The sequence below is a fragment of the Terrapene carolina genome, unplaced genomic scaffold (genome assembly GCF_002925995.2).
Source record: "Terrapene carolina triunguis isolate 2854851 unplaced genomic scaffold, T_m_triunguis-2.0 Scaffold212, whole genome shotgun sequence".
Taxonomy (NCBI): Eukaryota; Metazoa; Chordata; order Testudines; family Emydidae; genus Terrapene; species Terrapene triunguis.
The window spans coordinates 4,828,025-4,850,585 of NW_020664563.1; the positions used below are offsets into that span (position 1 = coordinate 4,828,025).

Sequence of the window (22,561 nt, forward strand, 5' to 3'; positions counted from 1 at the left end):
CCACACTATGGTGGTCAATTCTGTCATGAGAAAAAAAAGTGGAACTCTCTCTTTCACAGTCTCAGCTGCTAAAGCAGGGCCGGCCCAATCAGCTCTGGCCACAGTGCAGCTGCTGCACTTTACTAGCCAGTCCACTTTCACAGAAGTGCACTTCCCAGAATCAAGCAAAAGGAAACCACCCTTCACATGTCACTGAGCTGAACTTGAGTTTTGCTCATGGGCGGGGGGGAAGGACCTGACTAACCCGGGCAATCACAAACTTTCTCAGAGAGTAGGCCATATCTTAATGTAGTATTCCACACACGTGTTCCCTGTGGCCACTTGAATAATTCCCCACCCCAACCAGTGATGTTAGGAAGCTAGCTAGGGCTAGAGTCACCAGGGAGACTTTGGTGCTGCAACACTCAACATTTAGGGGCTCTGCCGCCTAGTGGAATTCACAACCCTGAGTGAGGCGCCCCAGCTCCCCGGACAGCACACGGGGAGAGAGGTGCTGACAGAAGGGATTCCCCAAAGCCAGCCTGCTGTTGAGCAAGGACATGCCTAATCTGTCCTGTTGGAAATGCAGAGGAAAGGGGGATAGCCTCCTTGCCAGAGGATGTTGTGAAGGGCAAGACTATAACAGGGTTCAAAAAAGAACTAGATACATTCATGGAGGATAGGTCCAACAATGGCTATTAGCCAGGAAGGAAAGAGATGGTGTCCCTAGCCTCTGTTTGCCAGAAGCTGGGAATGGGCGACAGGGGATGGATCACTTGATGATTGCTTGTTCTGTCCATTCCCTCTGGGGCACCTGGCACTAGCCACTGTTGGAAGACAGGACACTGGGCTAGATGGACCTTTGGTCTGACCTGGTATGGCCACTCTTATGTTCTTAGCCTAGGCCCCACCATTTAAAAGCAGTTAGGCACCTGTCACTGCTCAGGAGTCACGTCTCTGACCCCCCTCCTGGAATTAGGTGTCTAAGGCAGCCCTTTCCCATGAACCCTCATAGCGTACTGGTTACAGGAAACACCTGAGATGTGGGGATTCAAATCCCGCCTCTGCCAACTTCAGAGCAGATCTCCCATCTCACTGCCCTGACCGGTCGGCTGCAGTTTCTCCTTCTCGCTGGCTCAATGACTATTGAATTGTTTATACAAAGTGGAACAGTTGCTAGCAGAGAAAGGAGCAGCACCCCATCTCACTACCCTCCAGCCCAGCAGTTATTACACTCACCTGCAATGCAGGAGACCCACCTTCATGCCTCTGCTGCTAATCAGGCAGAGGGGGGATTTGAACCTGGTTCTCCCACATCCCAGGTGAATGTTTGAACTGAGGATGGGGGGAGGGAACACCATCCCCATCCCCTCCTTAGCTGTGCTTTGTATAGGGCCTGATCCTGTAGGCCTGCTTTCAGATGTGCTCTTAGAACACCTCCCACATCAGGCCCCACTGGGGAGCTAGGCAGGGGACCGTCTAGCTGATGGATCCTACCAGGGCTTAGGAGTGAATTAGGTGCCAAGCAGCTCAGTGCTGTCAGGACTTCAGTAGCTGTGCCCATGTCCATGGGCAGAAATTCAGGTGTCTCGGTGACTTCACCAGCAGAAACTCAGGCACTTGGGTTTAAATGGCTGCTGAGCGATAGCTTTGTGATTGCCAGCGACACCTGACCGTTGGCCTTAGTGCCTAAGTCTCCCTTGTGAATCCAGCCCTTGGTGTAATTCTAGCTGTCTCTGAATGTGATGCAAAGAGAAGGAGCCAGGACCACATCACCACCCAGCTCACTACTGACCACCAGCAAGTGTTCCATGGACCACCCGCCACCGACAGCCCCTGGTGCAGGAACTGCTGCTCTCGGCCTCGCCCGTGGAGGGAGAGTGAGAAATCAGCAGGCCCCCAGTACAGATGCTGCCAATGATGTGGTGACTTCAGGAAATTAAAGGGCTGTTCAGCTGATTGCAGACTAGGGCATTAAAAAGGACCAGAGTCAGAGGAAATCTGCATGGGTCCCTGGAGCCCAGTTGTTATTATTTGTATTATAGCATCACATGAGATCAAGACCCCACTATGCTAAGTGCTGTAGGAGACAGTCCTTGCCCCCAAAGAGTTTATACTCAAAAGAGATGAAAGGAGAGAGGACAGGGAGGAAAGACAACTTGCCCCAGGTCACAAAGCAGGTCAATAGCAGAGCTAGGACTAGAACTTAGGTCTACCTGAGCCTCCCCCCGCCACCCTTCCCAGTGTCTTAACTAAGTAGACCCCACTGCTTCCCCCAAGGTCCCCAGAGCAAACCCTATCTCCACTCCTCTCCCAAACGGCACGGTGTTCAAAAACCAGATCTGGAGCCATATTTTGTGGCTTGGGCTCATCTCTTCCTTATTGTTTTACCCACTTTCGCTCTCCTTCCCCGTTCAAACAATCACCAGGAGATGAGCCTCCGTAGTCACGCTGCCCTGAGGAGTGGTGCACAGCCTGATAGCCGATGTGCCCAATTCACACCTTGATGCCATGTGGCTTCTTCCAACAATTAAAATCATGCGCCCACCCCCCACCCACGTAAACACTTACAGCTGGCAAAGACTGAAATAAATCCCAAGCTCAGAACTCGCTCAGCCTGTGAGGGGCTCAATTCCCAATTTCACACCTGCCCCATACTTCTGCCATGAGCCAGACCACACCAGAACACCCAATGGGGTGTGTTTGGCAGGATTGAAGGGGGACTGGAATTTGAACTGAGATCTGGACTCCATGGCTGGATCCAATCTTTCTAATAGCCCATAAAAAAAAATCTGGATCTGAACATCCTGGCATTTGGAAGAACGCCTCTCTGCCCTATGTATAATGAAGACTGTTGAGGAGAGAAGGTTTAGTGCTTAGCTCTCATGAAATTCACATTCCTAGTCATATGAATGAGATGAAGCCAATCACACTTATAAAAATAACATTATTTATACTGTACATATAGATATATATTATAGGGAATAATACATCAATAGTTTAAACGATTGCCTGCTTGACTGCTACATTGCTTTGTGTCACATTAATTACTCACAGTCTGGGGTTATGCTGCAACCTGTTCAGCAAGCTTCAAGTCCTGGTTTTCAGTTACTACCTAGCCCAAAAATAGCACTTCTGGTAGTGAACACATAGTGCTCGCCAACATGTCCCATCCTTTGTGGAGGTGCCAGTAAAAACCAGTACAGCCAAGTGATGGAACATGGAGTCAACCAATGAAAACTAACTGAGACTATGTTCTCATTCCGGGAAGGGCATTTGAGACATAGTACTTGGGGCATAAATACAAGCCGGGCTTTTATCTCAGGTATGGTCAGTGGAGGTTAGTCAGGGGAAGAATGGTTGGCTTGGCCCATTTTGATTTCAGATGCAGTCTGGTCTGTACCCACTGCTGTACATTGACTCTGATCACAGCTTCTGAGCAGCTCTGCACTCTGCTTCTCCTGGATATACTAATATTGAACCTGTTCCCAGACTAAGCACTAACTGGACAGACACCTGGACATATCCTGCAAACTCTGGGCCCTCCCTCATACTCACAACAGCCATCCTATGTCAATGCAATGGCTCCTCCAGCACGCCCCTGGGGTTAGAGAAAGCAGGGGTGAGCACTCAGCTGGTTTGCTGAATACTAGGGCTCCCTGGATGGGGACCAACCTTCACACAACTGTCAGGTTTTGGAGGTGCTCTCCCAGGGACGTTTGTGGCAGGAGTGGGTTTGTTAGGAGACCCAGATCGGGAGGACCCCCAGAAAGGAAATAGTAATTTTGTTCCCTTCCCCCACTATACTGTCTTCAGTTCTCTCCTCCTCCACGCAATACCCCGCTCCCCAAGTGTGGTCCCGCCCTGTCCCCTTCCTCCCCCACGACTAGCTGGTCTCACCTGACAGTGAGTCAGTGTGGGGTAGAGGCAGCCTGGCTACCTACCCTCCCCAGGGAGTGCAGGGGACACCTGGTCCTTGTGAAGGATGAAAGGGGTGAGGGGATAGATAAAGAGGGATGAAGGGCCATGGAGGGCTGAGGGGGACCTGGGGAGTCAAGGAGGGTTGGGAGGCTTGGGGACCTGGAAGATGGGGCCCAGGGAGCTGGGTGGATGCTGGAAGGTAGCAGAGAGTGGTGGGTAACAGTGGAGAGGCTAGACTGAGTTTTGGGGGGGGGGGGGCGGGAGATGCAGTTGGGGAGCCATGGGAGGCTGGGAGAAGTTGGTGAGACTAGGGAAGGCAGTGGGGTGTTTTGGGGAGCTGTGGAAGGCTAGGAGAGGATCTGGGGGGTCATGTGGGAGCTGCGTTGCACTGGGGAGTGAGAGGAGGCCAAGGACAGGTGCTGGGATGGGTTGGAGTGCTAGGGAGCTGCAGAGGTGAAGCCTGGGGGAGGTGCTGTAGGGGGGGTAAGTGCAGGGTAGATTGGGGAGACTGGGGAGGTGCAGAGGCTGGGAGGCTATGGGGGGGGGCTGGAAGCCAGGGGAGGTGCTAGGGTGGATTAGGGAGGCTGGGAGCAGAGCTAGGGTGGGCTGAGGAGCTGTGGAGGTGGGGGACGTTCTGGGGGGGTTACGTGAGAGCTGGGTTGTGCTGGGAAGCCAGGGGAGGTGCTAAGGTAGGTTGGGGAGCCGTGGGAGGCTGGGGACAGGGTCTGGGTGGGCTGTGGAGCTGTGGGGGTGGGGGAAGTTCTCGGGCGTTATGTGGGGGATGGGTTGTGCTGGGAAGCCAGCGGAGGTGCTAGGTTGGGCTACGTGTGTTGAGGAGCCGTGGGAGGCTGTAGGAGGTGCTGGGGTGGGCTGGGGGAGATTGGGAAGCCGGAGGAAGGTGAGCTGAGGAGCCGGGGGCGGGGTCTGGGTGAGCTGGGGAGCCAGGGGCGGGTTGTGGTGGGCTGGGGAGCCATGGGGGTGGGAGAAGGTCTGGGGGGTTATGTGGCAGCTGGTTGAGCCGTGGAAGGCTGAGGGGCTGCTGGGGTGAGTTGGGGAGGTGCGAGGAGGGGGTAAGGGAACCATGTTGTGGGTGAGGGATGTGTTGAGGTGGTTTGGGGAGGCTGGGGAGCTCAGGGGAAGGTGCTGAGATCTATTGGGAGTACCAGGGGCTACTGGAGGAAGGGCTGGGTTTGGGGTGGCCTGGAGCCAGGGGGATGGGCAGGGGAGCCAGGAGGGCTGGGTTTGGGGAGGGGGCTGCTCTCTCCTCACCTTTCTCTGGAAGCTCCCATCCTTGCCTCGTTCCCTGACAGCTGTTGCCTGGTCCCAAGGAGCGAAGCCTGCAGGGAGAATCCCCCAGGGGAGGCAGAGGCTGCCCAGCATGCACCACAGCAACCCCAGGGCCCAGGAGGAGCCTTATGAGGTTGCCCAGATGGATGCATGGCCCTTGCAACCTGCCCCATCACTCAGGGGTTGCTGGAATTCCCCTCCATCACCCAGGATCTCCAGGGACTCTGCAGTGAGGGGTGTCCTGGGCTATTTTAGAGATGGGCCTAAACCAGCTCCCCAGCTGCAAACATCACCCACCTCGGGAGAGGCAGGGAGAGCTCAGATCCAAACCCATCCCTCGATGGTCACCTCAAAGTTCCTGAGTGCAGAGCAGGACAAGGGCTGTGCTCAGAGCACCTCCCATCCCAGCTGCTGGGGGAAGGGGATACAGGGACTTTCACAACCCCCAGGAACAATTCTGGATTTTTTTCAGACACATTCATTCCTGGTTCCTAAACTACAGACCTCAATGGAGTCCCCACCCGGGATTATGTGGGAGTTCTGGGTGTAACCCCACCATGCTGTGCTCTAAATTCTCTCCAGCACTCTTCCTTGCTGCTGGACCTTGCCTGAGTCAGCTGTGCTGGGATGCTGGATACCCATCGCGTGTTGTTTGGCAGAGAAGCAGTTAAAGACAGGGTCTTCCCTCCCTCCACACTTCTGTATACCAAATTATCCATGTAATTATTGCTTGTTATCCTCTATAGAACACGGCCCAGATGAGCCCTGGGAATAAAATCTGGTCCTGGGAATTATGCCAATTTCTAAGTCAAATGTGGGGAGGGGAGGGGGATACATTTGAGGATAAAAATGGCAAATAACTTAAAAAAACCCTACTACTCTGACATATCCTGCAGACACTTGGAGCACCTGCAAAAGCAAAGAGTTAAGGTGCTAAATGGCCATACATAATATAAATCTCCCCCCACAGCAATGATCGCATCCAGCGCCAGGCAGTGAACTCCCCAGTCCTGTGGAGATCCACCCAAACACCATCTCTGCAGGGGCCCAAATGCTGTCCTTAGTAGGACAAACGGGATTTTCATAGATGTAACAGAGCAGAATTGAGCCCAATGCATCAGCTTCTTCTCAGGTAGTAAACACTCTCCTTGAGTGAGTAGTGAGTTTAAAGGAGGCCTTTGGCATGCTAGATTGTTTCAGCTACACTTAAGGTTCTCCTAGGGTGATCCAAGTAGTTCACAAGGTGACAGTTTTAATCCTTGGAGATCCGTTTCCAAGTCAGTTTGGCTGTCACATGTCAAAGGCCAAACAAGGGATGCTTGGTGGGTTTCTTCCAGCTAGATCCTTGCTAGCCCAGCACAGTATTAGACTAGTCCTATGGACAGAATATTTCTTATACCGTACAGTACCCAACTCATGTTAATATCAGTCCTGAGTGCATATTTGCTGAAAGCAATGCTTTGGTGGCCAGCTCTAAAGTTTATATAAACCAAAAAATGTCTTGGATTCCTCAAAATTAACCAGAGCCGTTTCGGAGACGTTGACATACAAGCTGTCTGATTTGGTGAGGTTGAACAATGCCCCCAGGTAGCTGCCCCTGGCCCACATCTTTCCAGCTGCACAGTAGTTCATCTTTCTGTCCTCCATCAGCACCTGGCTAGCTGGGTAGGCTGGATTTTGTTTGAAAACCATGTGGTCTAAGGGCAGATTGTTGCAGATCTTGCCTCGGAAGAACACCTTGGAGTACACAAAGTACAGGCCTGTTTCATTGATCACCAGGCTGCGGTGTCTGTATTGAATGTTGGAGGTGAAGGCGTGCCCGAGGGTGGCCACCCATTCCAGAGGAAGGGCTTTCTGATCAGCTTTGCCTAGTAATAAAGATTAACAAGAAGCATTTAGACAGAGGCACGTGCATGCTAACAGTTTTCAAGTCACACCAGTCATAGGCAAGTCACTTAACCTCAACTTCTTCCTGTAAAGCAGGCATGATGCCTGCCACACTCAGAGCCAGGGGACTGTTCATTCATGTATGTCAAATGCTCTGCAGTCTCCAGGCCACATGGTTACTCAGCCCAAAAGTGAAGTAAAAAACCCATATAAAGGTAAAAGTACCAGATGAAATGAATGGGGAAAGAAGTGGGAGTAAATCAGAACCCTGGAGTCTCACATGTCAATCCTGGGATACAGACTAACACGGCTGCTACTCTGAAAGGGAACTCTGCTGCTCGATAGCCAGATGACTAGCTAGAAAATAACCCAGCTACCACTTTCCCCATCCACATCCGGCTTCTTGTGGCCATTTCTTTCCCCGGCATGCTGACTCTTTACACTGTGTCACATACCTGTTAAATGTGCTGCCTTCCTGATCACCTTCTTCTCTGCTGTTACATTCGGAAGTCCTGGGTTAAAACGGAGAAAGGAGACAGCTTCAGGCTTTGTGGAGAAAACGCGATGAGGAAATTAAGACTAGGAAGGGGGTTCCCTCCGGGGAATTAGAGAGAGAGACACAGTTATAATGGATCAGGGGATATACTTCATCAGGCAGGCATAATTAACCTGTGACACTACCTGCTGCAGGACAGCATTCAGGTATACACCATAGCTTGGTAAATTTTAAAAAAAGAGGATTGGGTAGTTAATATATAAGACTCAGAGCAACATCTGTACCTAGAATAGCTAGGAAAAAATACAAGGGCTATCAGATCACTTTAAGATGTCAAACTGATTCCCAGATGGGCTTAAGTAGAAATTTCTTTCTCCCTCTATATGGTATAATCCAGCTTTGCACAATCAGCTGCAGATCATTGGTCTTTTCTGATAAGACCATTTCCATGTCCCTAGAGAGTAGGAGCCTTGCAACATCTAAATATAGAAGGCCACTGAAGACTAACAGTGATTCTGTTGAACTTAAAAATCAAATCTTTGGACAAATGGAAGTAAAATGCATCCGTTTTAACTCAGTTACAATTTTAAGACAGAGGCAGAATGATTTCCCAAGATACTTCCTTTCAAACTGTTTTCTAAACAAAACTGCATTGAAATTGACACATTCATCCAGAAGGTTGTGATTCTGAGGTAACATTTTCCAGATGGGAAAACATTTGGTCAGAGAATGCTCAGCCAGTTTTAGTTACCACAATACAGCTTGTACACTAGACACTCAAAAAAATCAAGTTGCACTTCAAAAGAGGCAAAAAGTCAAGGTAATCAAGAGGAAATAATAATATAGTAATGTTGGAAACCCATCTGCTACCATTTTCCTTTCTCCTCCTCTCTCCCTATATCTGTTTCTCACAGCATGGCAAGAAAACCAGAATCCCACCTTTACAGTGAAGCTCAGGCTATCACATGCATCATCCAAGAAAGGAAAAGGAGGGACCCTGGCTGCAGAGTTGGAATCCAAGGGAATCTGAATTTTCGAAATGTTTGTGTGTGTTCAGATCTAGGGCTGGGCCCATCTCTAATCAATGTTCCCCACAGGCTGCCTGCATTAGGCCAGCTTTCTTCTAGCCCTTAAGCAGAAGGGAGACCCCTACCGGCCCCCCAAGCCCATGACATGCACAGTTACTGCTACAGCCAAAGGAGTGAACATGTCATCTAAAAAGCATCAGAGCCTCACTGATGTAACTCCGCCATCTGCCTCCCAAATTGAAGGCACGGTGTGGGACAGGAAGGGGGAAAGTGCAGAGATGCTGCCATTCGCAGAATTCCTGACCCGGGTTCTCCCACACACCCTGACTCGCTGGGTAAGGATGGCTCACCTATGCGCTTCTCCATAGACGAAGGAACATGTCCGGTGCTGGTTAACTGTCAAAACAGGAGAGAGACAAGTTCACACCTAGTAAGTGACCACAGCATGTAAAATAACCATCAGTAATAGGGACAGATCCTCAGCTGGGGCAAGTGGACATTGACTTCAATCCAGTTCCACCAATTTACATCCACTAAGCGTCTCATTGCTGGACACTTCTATATCTATTAATAACCAGACAGATGTTACCTCTCGGAGCTCAGCCAGTTCCTTCTGCAGCTGAACAATCTGAAACATCCCCAGCCCCACTCCAGCGAGGGCCAGCAGGACCAGCAAAAACACCACCAAGAAACAGAGGCATGTGCCATCCCTCTTGTTGCTCTGTTTTCTCCTCCTCCTCTCCGGCACGGGTGGCGGGCAGGTGGCAATGGGCGCCGATGGAGCGCAAGTGGGACTGGCACAGCTGTCCACCCAAAAGATCTGGGGGTAGACATAATTCAGGTTCTGCTGCATGGTGGGCAGTGGAATGGCTGGGCCGCCCTGGCTATGGAACTCCTCTTTCATGCGGCAGCTAAATCTGGCTGTGCCAGCCGCAGACTGAGTCCCAGGAGGGAAGCCGGATCTGCCTTTATACGCCTGCATCACCCTAGCAGTGAGAGATCTACTCATACGTGCCTGAATCTGAAAACCCTGAGCCAGAATCAGCAAACCTCAGAGCTTCCGCCCACCCTCTCTGATGCAAGACTGCTCCTCCCACATGAAGGGAGCAGGCACATTAGGTGCTTCTAAGTGAGCAGCTAGAAGCTCAGCCATGGGCTGCAACTGTAACCTCCACGGGCCGTGCCCGTGATCCAGGCCCGCTGGCCAGGCCAAGAGAGCAGGTGCCCTGAGTTAGGAAAGGGTTAAGAGGGTGGAAGAGGAGAGGGTTCCCATCCTCCATTTAGCTGGGTGCTGAGTAACCACATTAGAGCACGAACCTGCCTGCTCCTCCGCAACCAATTTCCAACAGCCTACGCTGGCAGTGCTGCGCCGTCCCACCTTGGCAGCTGTCGGCTTTGAAAGCTAGACATGGGCCTGGCCATGGAGCAGGAGCAAAAGAAAGGCAGGATGGTCTGGGGTTTAAGGCACTGGGACCCTCAGAGCTTGGTTCAATGCCGATGTGACCTTGGGCAAGTCACTTAACTGCCCTGTGCCTCAACTCCCCCAGCTGTAAAACGGGGATAACAGCACCTCCATTGGGTTGCCTAGTGTGAACGCTGGGGACTGGGGCTATGTCTCTGTACAATGGCAAGCACAATGGAGCCTAGTCTCAGCTGGGGCCTCTCAGGGCTACCCCAGTGCTAATAAGATCAATACACATGGAATAAGCAGCTCGCCATTTTGCTGGCTTGCTACGTAGATCACTGGTGCCATCATTCCACCTACATAATGCGAGCACAGCCAGTGGGTGAGAGAGCAGAGAAACAGTGAATTTTGAGGCAGGGAATACACATCCCCTGGAACAGAGATCCAAAGTCTCCTCTCAAACCGTCCTTCCACTCCCACCCCATGTGACTCCTTTCATTAACTAACTAGCGATGAGAGAATCCCAAAGAATCAGGGTTGGGTTGCATGGGCAGCCAACAGCTAGGATGCTTATTGTCACCAGGGTACTCAGCATGACCCCAGCTGAACATCAGGAGTCAGCCAAGATGGCTGAGCAGGCTCCCTCTTGAATCCTACTGATCTGCACAGTTCGCAGCCTAAACTTTCGCCCCCCCTGCTCTATAATGCCTGAACCCTCAAAGGTAAAAATGACTGCAGCATATCTAAGTGATTCATTAGACTTTTAGGCATTCAACACGTTGCAGGGATCAAAATGGTCCAAAAACACACACAGAGCGTGATGGGAAAAGCCATGCCAGTTCTCCAGCTGCGGGGTAAAATATATTTGAGCAGCGGATGCAAGCAGGCTTTTCCCAGCCTTCTGGCTCAGTTCTACTTCCTATCACTTGAATGGTTGTCAGACTTGTCCTCAAAACCCTGACGCCAACCCCAGCAACCCGCCTGCCTTTTGAAGATGCTCACCACAGTCGTTCACTGAAGCAATGCTTTGCAGTGAATGAGGTTTTGGAAACCCATGCAGGAACCCCTCATAACCTATGTTTCTTTATATATAAAGACATAAAACCACCAGAACCCAGCGCTGTTTCCTTAAGCTCCTCCAAGTTCCCCCGCCCCAACCACCCCGATCACTGAGGTCCTATCTACACTGTTAAACTTGGTTGTGTCCCAGTGGAGTTCTGATGCTGCCCACAATGTCCAGCCAAGCTGAGGTCAATCATGTCAGGACTGTGTTCTAGTCTAGGTATGGGCCTCATTACTGCATGACTTTATTACGCTGTTTGAACTAGAGAACAGTTTGTCCCAAGTCTTAACTTCCTAGCAGTTCCAGCTGGTTTGGAGCTGATGTTCTGGCTTGGGTGCACAGCTAGTAGTTTGGCTCTGTTTATACCAAGTTTTTAAGCTCAGATGGTCAGCCATTGTAGACAGCGTCTAAAGCACACCCTGTTCTGCCAATACCCCTAGGCTGAGACAATAAGATCTGTCACTGAAGAGGGACAAGTGGATTAAAATCTATTTTCTTGGGCCTACAAAACTATCATAAACCTCCCATCCCCCAAAGCACCCAGCCTGATCGGAGGCCATCCCTCCTCCACCTGAGTTATACTTTATTTGGCCATTGGCTTCACTGTTGGACACCACCTATCCCTAAATATAGCGCATGCCCATCAAGATATGAAATGTTACTAACAGCCTGGAAGGAGGAGATGAATAAAACAGCTGGGAGATGATGCCTTGACCCACCTAGCTGTACCAAATGGAGCAGGAAAAATCATCTCAAACTTTTGGAGTGTCATGTCCATATCCTGGCTATCAGTACAATGGAAAGGCTCAATTTCTCACCTATGTCAAAGCCAGCTGCCTACTTACAACCAACTGGGATAGTGCCGCAGATTTCCTATCAGCCGAGCCTCCCAGGTTAGACGCATTACTTCCAGCTCCCATTGATATGACAGTTTTCATTTGTTTAATTGTTACTAAAGTACAAGAGAACCCTAGACTCAGGAAGGAGGGGAGAGAAAATGTTAGTAAGTGTTATGAGTGGGGGGTTGGAGCAGGAGACAAAGGGGCTATTTCTGTCTGCCAATGATTGTGTGGGGTTCCTGGGACAAGTCCTTCACATTGTCTGTGAATCACCTCACCCGTGAGTAAAACGGATATTCCAATATTTACCTTCCTTCCAGGATGCCTGGAAAGTGCTCTGAGATCCCCAGGTGAACTAGGCTGTCACTCATATTTATTATTGATCATTTATAATCAAAACCACACACCGTGGTTTAAGCTTCCTGCATTAATATTGTTCTTCTACCCCTCATTCTATAACCTATGTTTTAACCCCACATGTTGGATGTTACCAGGTCGGGTGGCACACTACTGAATGTATAACTGGCAGCCAGTATTATTTCATAAACCTTCAGACAGTCAGCAGTTGCACAACTGAGGCTAAAGAGCATGTGCAGCTATCCCTTTTTTCAGTGCTAGGTACTGTGCTTAGTGCAACAGTGCTCGTTTTGGTGAGTTTGTGGGCAGGACAAAAGCACCAAGAGCCTATCTTAAATGTCAGAAAATTGTTTGTTTGTCACCCACTGCTTCCTATTAGTACACATCTGATTTTGTTTCGGTGGGGCGACAGTGATAAGCGGATGAAAGCTGCTGCAGCTAAGCCCCTAGTGGGCTCTTGATCTGCAGTTGCAAACAAGAAGCACTGTAGCAAACAACACGCAATGTGGCTAGCTAAATCAGCTGATTGTTTTAGCATCAGGGAAGCTGTTTGCAGTGAACATTACGCTCTCTTCTGGGCACACACTGCCATGAGGATCACACCCCTGAGATGAGAGATTCTGGAGAACAATGGCAGCATGGCTACTCCAAGGTACCGTGTCATCAGGGCCAGCTTTAGGAAGTGCGGGGCCCGATTCGAACTGTTTCGACGGGGCCCCGACAGGGACGACTTAAAAAAAAAAAAAAACACACGAAAAAAACAAGTGGGGCTTGTACTCACCGGGCCGCGCTCCTAGTCTTCGGCGGCGGGTCCTTCACTTGCTCCAGGTCTTTGGCAGCACTGAAGGACCCGCTGCCAAAGTCTCGGAGCGAATGAAGGACCCGCCGCCAAAGTGCCACCAAAGACCCAGAGCACCGCCGGGTGAGTAAAAATTAAAAAGACGCCTCTAGCCAGGGAAGGGATTCTCTGCCACTTGCCCTCACTCTGGGAGGCCCTGCCACTGGGCGCGGGGCCCGATTCAGGGGAATTGGTGGAATTGGCCTAAAGCCGGCCCTGCGCGTCATGATGCCTTCTGGCTGTGAGCTTCACTGGTGTCCTGTTCTGCATCGACTACACACAGCGGTAGTACACACAGCCTTAAATAACAGTAGACTGAGCTACTGAAGACGAGGCTGAGCCATGAGATTCAAAAGCGCAGAGCTGAATATTTTCTGGTTTGGAGCCATTAGAAACAGGCCAAATACCAGACTGGTTCTGGATCCAAACTCCTCTCATGTGGGGCAGACCCACAGCTGCCAGGCAGAAGTGGGGATATAAAGATAAAAATGGGAGGTCTCTCTTCTCTCATCCTTCATAAGGTCCCACCTACATTTGAACATCTGCCTGTGCTGGGGGACCCAGTGATATTGAGTATGAAATGCAAAATTGAATGGAAGGAAATATTTAAATATAAAAATGTGAATGATAGTTTGCAATTGTTTAACTATGCTTTATTAGATGCTCCAAAAAGACGGCAAAATTCCATAAATAAGAAAGGAGGATTATTTGGTTAAAAACCATCCTGGTTAAGAGGAAAGGTAAAGGCTGCAATATAAAATATTTTTTTTAAAAATTATCAAATGGAAAAAATGGGGATGCAGATAGCCAGGAGTACACCTCAGCAGCTGGGAAATGCAGACAACTGATAAAGGAAGCTAAAGGTATCAACAAAAACTCTAGGCCAATAGGGTTAAGGACAACTAAAAGGAATTCTTCAAATATATCAGCAACAAAGTCATAGCAATGGGATAGGTCCAGTTCTAGATAAAGACGATGAAATTATTAATCATGATGGAGAAAAGCCAACAAATATTTCTCTTCTGTGAGTGGAAAGAAGGATGATGTATTCATACCTTACAGTGACAATTATATATTTTCTATTCCATCAGTAACTAGGGGTGATGTTAAACAGCAACCATTAAAGATAAATATTTTTAAATCTGCATGACTGGATAACTTGCACCCAAGAGTATAAAAGAACCAGCAGACGCACTCTCTGAATCATTCATGTTGGTTTTTAACAAATCTTGGAACACTGGGGAAGTTCTAGAAGAATGGGGGGAAAAAACCAATGTTGTACCGCTGTTTAAAAACATGAAATGGGATGTCCCAGGAGACTATAGGCCAGCTAGCCTGACCTCACTCCCAGGCAAAATCATGGAAAGACTAAAGTAGGATACAATCAGTGAAGAATTAAAAGAAGGTAATGTAATTCATGCCAATCTTTATGGAAGATTGGTCTTTTCATACTTGAAGTTTGGTTAATAAAAGCAACGCTGGTGACAATCTACTTGGACTTCTATAAGGCATTTGACTTAGTCCTACATAACATTCTGCTAAAAATAGCTGTATAGAAAAATCAGTGCAGCCCATGGATTCACAACTGGCTAACTGATAGAGTACAAAAAGTAAGAGTAAAAGGGGAAATCATTATCTGCTGGGGGTGTTGCTAGTGGAGTCCTGCAGGGCTCTGTTCTCAGCTGATTGCTGTTAAATAGCTTTGTCAATGATTTGGAAGCAAAGATCAAATCATTGCTGATAAAATTGGCAGGTGACACAAATCGATAGAACGGTAAATAATGATGGGGACAGATTAGGTATACACAACGACCTGCTTGGTGAGGTGGGTTCATCAGGACAGCGTGCATTTAACACAGCCAGAACATACGTTTAAGAACAAAGTATGTAGGTCACACTTCAAGGCTGGCGAGCTGTATCTTGAAAAACTGTGGCTCTGAAACCAATCGAACCTGAGCCCCTGGTGTGATGCTGTAAGAACATAACATAAGAACAGCCATACTGGGTCAGACCAAAGGTCCATCTAGCCCAGTATCCTGTCTACCAACAGTGGCCAATGCCAGGTGCCCCAGAGTGAGTGAACCTAACAGGTAATGATCAAGTGATCTCTCTCCTGACATCCATCTCCACCCTCTGACAAACAGAGGCTAGGGACATAATTCCTTACCCATCCTGGCTAATAGCCATTAATGGACTTAACCTCCATGAATTTATCCAGTTCTCTTTTAAACGCTGTTATAGTCCTAGCCTTCACAACCTCCTCAGGCAAGGAGTTCCACAAGTTGACTGTGCGCTGTGTGAAGAAGAACTTCCTTTTATTTGTTTTAAACCTGCTGCCCATTAATTTCATCTGGTGGCCCCTAGTTCTTGTATTATGGGAATAAGTAAATAACTTTTCCTTATCTACTTTCTCCACATTACTCATGATTTTATATACCTCTATCATATCCCCCCTGAGTCTCCTCTTTTCCAAGCTGAAAAGTCCTAGCCTCTTTAATCTCACTTCATATGGGACCCGTTCCAAACCCCTTATCATTTTAGTTGCCCTTCTCTGAACCTTTTCTAGTGCCAGTATATCTTTTTTGAGATGAGGAGACCACATCTGTACACAGTATCTGTAGCTACGAGGGCCAATGTGCTCCTTGGATGTATGAGCAGGAGAATATCAAGTAGGAGCGGGGAGGTGGGTTTTCTCTCTATGCACAGCATTAGTGAGACAGTTACTGGAATATTGCGTCCAGTTCTGATATCCACACTTCAACAAGGGAGTTGACGAATTGGAAAGGGTTCAGAGAAGAGCCACAAGAATGATCTGAGGGCTGGAAAACAATCCATATAGTGAGAGATCAAAGATGCTCAGTCTATTTAGTTTATCCGAGAGAAGGTAAAGAGGTGCCTTTTAACCTGGTGTAGAAGTACCTGTAGGGGGAAGAGATTTTGAACAGCTCTTTACTGTAGCAGAAAAAGCCAGACCACGATCCAACAGTTGGAAGTTAAAGCTAGACACATTCAGACTAGAAATAGGGGCACACATTTTTAACAGTGAGGGTGATTCACCATTGGAACAACTTATCTAGGAGTAGAGTCGCTATCACCTGATGTCTTTAACTCAAGACCGGATGTCTTAAAATATATCCTCTAACTCAGTCAGAAGTTATGGGATTGATGCTGGGGTTACTGGGCAGCATTCTCTGGTCTGTTTTATCAGACTAGATTATTGTAATGGTCTGTGCTGGGGTACTAATGGGGGTGCGACATGTTGTAACTAGGTCATCCAATGTGGTGGATTCTGTAGTGTAGAATTTATTCCTCTGACACATGAGACTTTCCCCCCCTCACTCTCTCTGGTAGTCTCTCTACCTGTCCCCTCTCTTGTTTATGGATAGATGCCAGGAGATGTGGCTGCGTGTCCCTTGCAGAGAACACTCAGACCTAAATCTTGGAAAGAACCAGGGCGGGAAAACAAAGCACCAAAGGAGCCTGCCCTATTTCTGACGTAGCACTGAGCTTGTGCTCCAGCGTCTAACTCTGTGGTAAGCACCACGGGTTAGGTTTTGTTTCGTAATTACAGGGGTTTTAACACTTCACTTTGCCTTGGCAACGGCACTTTGTTTCCTGAACTACTGATCATCGAGACATATTAACCTGAGCAGAAGTGACGTGTGTAGGGGGAACATGACCCCCTGAATCAGCAGCCCTCCGGGAAGTCACACTCTTGACTCAATTGTGAAACTCTTTTAAACAACAGCAGGGGCACTTTGCCTTCCCATAGCACCTTCATTGCTGCGAGCACCAAGCCCTTCCCTTACACCACCCCCAGGCAGTTCGCTTAATGGTATCCCTATTTTACAGAGAGGGAAACTGAGGGAGAGAAAGGTGTAATGCCTACCCAAGGTCACACACCCAGCAAGTGGCAGAGCTACGATGAACCCAGAACCAACAACTACCAAGCTTACACAATGGCCACTAGCCAGTGCTGGCTCCCCTTTACTGGGAAGGCTATCGAGCGGCGGCACCTGCAGCTATCAGTGCCGCTTTACAGCTCAATCGCGTGCCTGCTGCCCTCCAGTTTAGACCACATTATAAACGATAAAAGAACAAGAGACACTCCAGGCAAGGGTGGGGAAGAGGGTAAAGGACTAGGCAGCAGGGCCCATGAGGAAAGGTTACATTTAGCTACTTAGAAGAAAAGCAGAACTGGGGGTGGGGATTGGAGATCTGCTCACATGCAGGTAGTAACAATCAGGGAAAAGGAATTCTTTGGAGGGACCCACAGCTTGAAAGCACGAGGAGCAAATAGATCATTTAGGCATTGCAGAACAGCTTAGCAATGTACGGAATTGCCAGAAGGAATTGAGGGGCTGCAGAAAGGGGCACTCATAAGCTGCATAAGAAAAGAAGTTTATCCGCTAATTAAACTTCGTGGCTAAACTGCAGACTAAGTGGCATTGCTGAGATACGCCAGCTCGGAGATTCAGCGGTGGGCTACAGGCCCTTTTCTCCAGCTTGGCGATTCCAATCCAGTCTAGCTCAGCAGGAATGGGAAGCTGTTGCCAGCTCGACTCTTCGTTGGCCTATGGGAATTCACCGGGCAGGGCTGGTCTTAGCATGTTTTGCCAGGCCAGGCAACTATTTATGCCCCTGCGCCTAAAAAAATTTAAATGCCTGACTCTTGCCCAGTCCCCCCACCCCCTAAAATGAAACCTGCCCCCTGGATCAGAAAGGACCCAGTCATCTCTGTGTTAAATAAAGGGAGTGGCCATGTCTCCCGGAAGGGCAGGAATTGCTCTCGTTTCAGGACCTGTCGGAGAGAAAACAGGGGTTTGCCCTGGATGTTGTGAGCCCTGCAGACTGGCTCTCTCGAGGCCCCAGGACAGAGCTGGGTTGGTAATGCTACCAGCAGGCTAGGTGCACACACGCACCCCCACAGCTGTCAGACAATAGCGTTGCCCCCGGATGAGCCCCCCCAACTGGTGCCGCAGACGCTGGCCACTGCTGCGAGTGGCAAGGCAACAGGCAACTCAGCAGGACCCCCTCCAGGTGCAAGCGGATACTGCTCCCCCATCAGGTTCTCTCACACTTCATTTCCTCTGGCAGCCACCACACAGCCCAAGGGTCTCCCTCAAGTCAAAGGCCTTGATCAGTTTCCAGGAGCTCCAGCGTAGTCATGGAGCTCTGTTCTGAAGCCACAGACCAGGGCAAGACTACATGCAGAGCTCTGCAGGTTGGTAAATCAGCAGGGCTCTCTGCTGCACAATACAACCAGGTTTTCTGGTGGTGGTGGTGGAGGTGTGTGGTTCAGTACAGACTTGACAGCTCCTTCATCAGCTCCTAGTAGGAGCATGACATTTTCCGAGGTGCCTAAGTCCCATTTTGAAGTGAATTAGGCACCCAAGTCTCATGGAAAGTAAACAGAACTTTGGCACCTTTGATGTTCTGCCGCAACAGGTCCCTGGGCTTTCTTCTGCGCCATGCTCCATGGCCAGAGATCACGCTAGCTGCTCAGCAGAGGAGCTCACACAGCCACAGGCAGCTCCCCAGCAGGGAGCTTGGGGCAGCCCTAGTGCTATCACTGCCACTTCTCCCAACCGTGAGCTTGATCAGCCACCGACTTCCCAAAGTGTCAAGGGCCCCACAGCTCTGATGTTTCTGGCCCTCACAGCACAGCTGTGTGTGGTTCCAAGGGAAATGCACATAACCTCAGCCAGGGTCCGTAGGAAAAATCACAACACGATTACAAGCTCAGTCATTGTTTGCAGCCCCTACCCTGCCTTTGCCAGATTGGAGTCAGGGACTATGCTTTGCTGTGGGTTGTAAAGTGCTCATCTCCAGTTTGAAACCTACAGCCACCACTTACTTCAATATAAATGATTAACAATAAGCCAGGAGCTTCCATTAAAACAGTGGAAGACAGGATTCTTATTTCCATATCTTGGTCCCTAAAACGAGATGTGGGGGGAGGGCAGGGTTTGCTGGCTTTATTTAATAAACTATATACTACAAACAGCTTGCCTACTATCATAACCACACTGTGTACCCACAGCTTCCAGGCTGCCTACATTCTACGGGGGGTGTTAAAAGAAGACAGGCTAAAACCCTTAATTATGGAGCATTGCCCAAGGCATAGAGATGACAAGGAATCTTTGCTAGTGTCCTTATTTTTTTTTAAATGCATGCAGTGGGAAAACTTAAGAAGGCATCATTCAACTTGCACTTGCCCTCAATGAGGCAAAGGATTTAATCCAGCCCAAACTCTGTGAGCTTTCCAAGTTCTTCTGCAGCTGGAAGGACAGCTGTCACTTCATCACACCGCACTGATGAGCTGACACAACTTGAAACTCAGGGTTTCCAGATGAGAGAGACACAGCATTTTGTGGTCTGAGCTCTACCCTTCAAGTGTTCCAAGCGAAGTGGAACATATTTATACTTAACCCAGTGAAACAGATATTAAGCTGTTCCATATTATTTCACTGTGCACAGTGAAATAATCAGCAGAACCCACTGCAAAACTAGTTGATATTTCAGATGCAGTAGTCTCAATTCACAGCAACACCCACTGTCGGGATGGTTTGCTTCGCTTCTGATATTTTCAATATTTCTGCCCAGTGGAAATTGGATATTTGGGTCTACACATCGGATGATTAAAATACACAGATGTAGGGTGCATGTGATTGTGAATGGAGAAAAATATCACCAGCAGTACACTTGTATTCCTATGCATATACAGCATGGACATATGATACTACTGTCTAGTGCCCTGCCTTTGACAACAGCCAATACTCAGTGCATCAAAGGGGACCCTCCTCCTTCCACTTCCACAAGCAGCTAGCCTCTGTCAGTGGGGAATTCCTTCCTACCTGAACTCCAGCTGTGAACAGCATAGGCTCGGACTCATAAAACTTGGTTACTTTACCCTTGCTCACCTACGTACAAACATTAATGATCAAATTAAAATCATCCAGTAATTTCATAGTACAGCAAAGCAGTGTCTGTATTACTGCCTGGTATGGTGAATTCCACAGCTTGGCTACATGCTGCATTTCAGTGGCTCTAGGGTACGTTTACACTGCAAAAAACCCTACCGCAGCGAGTCTAAGAGCCCAGATCAATTGATTCAGGGTCATGCTACATGGCTAAAAATAGGGGCAGCTACATGGCATCTACATATAAAAATAGCCATGTAGATGCCCCTGCTCAGGCTGGAAACCATAAGAACAGCTATACTGGGTCAGACCAAAGGTCCATTTAGCCCAGTGTCCTGTCTTCCGACAGTGGCCAATGCCAGGTGCCCCAGAGGGAATGAACAGAACAGGTAATGATTAAGTGATCCATCCCCTGTTGCCCATTTCCGGGTTCTGGCAAACAGAGGCTAGGGACACCATCCCGGCTAATAAGGCTCTGAAACCTGGAAAGGGAGGGGGGTTTCAGAGCACGGCCTCCAGCCCAAGTGGGAACGCCTACACTGTTATTTTGAGCCCCAGTGAGTTGACCCTGGGTCTGAGACTTGATGCTGTGTTTTGGGGTGGGGGGGTTGCAGTCTACTGTCATTTACTATCATTTAATTTCATCAGTGCGTTCTTGTTCTATTACAGTACTGGCTAAAAGTGGGGTTGATCAGTTTCCACTGTATCCTTGGTTCATTTTGAATACTTCATACTCAAGTCCCCTCGCAACTCTGTTTCCCAGCTAAATAGTGGGAATTTTTTCCTCTCCATTCATTTTCTCTGAGATCTTCTGCACTAGTCCACAGCTGCTTGAGTTAGCTCCTCAGTGCTACATATGAAGATAGTAAACAGAGAAATAAATACCTAGCTCTACATAACACGTTTCATCAGCAGATCCCAAAGTGCTTTACCAGGGAAGTGAGCATCACTAGCCTCATTTTACAGATGGGGAAACTGAGGCAGAGAGGGGTGAAGTGACTGCCCTGGGTTACCCAGCAGAGCCAGAACTAAAACTCAGATCTCCTGAGTCCCAGTCCACTGCTCTATCCACTAGGCTACAGTACATGGAATTAGGGTGCGGACGTGATTCCCTTAACAAAAAGAGGGTTGCTGGGTCACTGGCGTCAGTCAAAGATGTTGAAAACCCCACATTAGACCTGAATAACAACCTGAAAACCCGTATGTTTGAAAAAGGAATTGGAAAGAGACGTACAAAGATGCTAACCTGAATGTGGAGGGAGTCCAGGGGTTGTGATATGCAGGTCAGATGAGATGATTAATGGCCCCTTAAACTCTATGGGGTGGGATAGGCAGTCAGGTGGGACACTTCTAATTTTCTTTGCTTTGTGCCACACCAGATGCTTGGGGCCACCAAAGACACTCGAGGGGTGAGGTCTAAAAGAACTGGAGGCGGCCAGGTATTGTACCTTTGAAAAATGGGAACAAAGAGGGCCCAGGGAATTATAGACCAGTCAGCCTAACTTTGCACCCCGGAAAGACACTGGGACAAATTATTAAACAATCACTTTGTAAGCACCTAGAGGATAATAGGGTTTTAAGGAATAGTCAGCACGGATTTGTCAAGAAGAAATCATGCCAAACCAAACTAATTGCCTTCTTCGACAGTGTTAATGACCTAGTGGAAAGGGGAAAAGCAGTAGACATGATATATCTTGATTTTAGGAAGGCTTTTGACACTGTCTCATATGACATTCTCATAAGCAAACTAGGGAAATGTGGTCTATGTGAAATTACTATATGGTGGGTTCATGATTGATTGAAAGACCGTACTCAAAGCGTAGTTATCAGTGGTGCATTGTCAAACTGGAGGGACACATCTACTGGGGCTCCACAGGGATCTGTCCTGGGTCCAGTATTATTTAATTTTTCTATAAATGACTTGGATAATGGAGTGGAGAGGATGCTTACATACTTTCTGGATGACAACAAGCTGGGAGGGATTGTAAGGCGTTTGGAGGACAGAATTAGAATTCGAAATGACCTTGACAAATTGGAGAATTGGTCTGGCAACAGGAGGAATTTTAATAAAGACAAGTGCAAAGTACTTCACTTAGGAAGGAAAAATCAAATGCACAACTACACAACGGGGAAGAACTGGCTAGGTGGTCATACAGCAGACAAAGATCTGGGGGTTATAGTGAATCACAAACTGAACATGAATCAACACTATGATGCAGCTGCAAACAAGGCTAATATTCTGGGGTGTATTAACAGGAGTATCGTATGTAAGACACGGGAGAGAATTGTCCCACTCGGTTTGGCACTGGGGAAGGCGTCATCTGGAGTCCTGTGTCCAGTTCTGGGCACCACACTTTGGGAAGGATGTGGGCAAATTGGAGTGAATCTGGAGGAGAGCAACAAAACTGATCAAAGGTTTAGAAAACCTGATCTGTGAGGAAAGGTTAAAGAAACTGGCCCTGTTTAGTCTTGAGAAAATAAGACTGGGGAAAAGGGGGACCTGATAATTTTCAAATATTTTAAGGGCTGTTATAAAGA

At 48.5% G+C, this 22,561-nt stretch overlaps 1 protein-coding gene across 1 annotated transcript; it reads right to left on the minus strand.

Annotated features, from left to right (window-relative positions):
• Positions 1–6,660: 6,660 nt before the first annotated feature.
• LOC113407502 (tumor necrosis factor ligand superfamily member 6-like) lies at positions 6,661–9,451 on the minus strand. Its single transcript, XM_026656095.1, has 4 exons — positions 9,188–9,451; positions 8,931–8,994; positions 7,530–7,568; positions 6,661–7,055 (listed from the first exon to the last, which is right to left on the minus strand). The coding sequence occupies exons 1-4, from the start codon at positions 9,449–9,451 to the stop codon at positions 6,661–6,663; spliced, it is 762 nt and encodes a 253-aa protein (XP_026511880.1).
• Between the last annotated feature and the right edge of the window lie 13,110 nt (positions 9,452–22,561).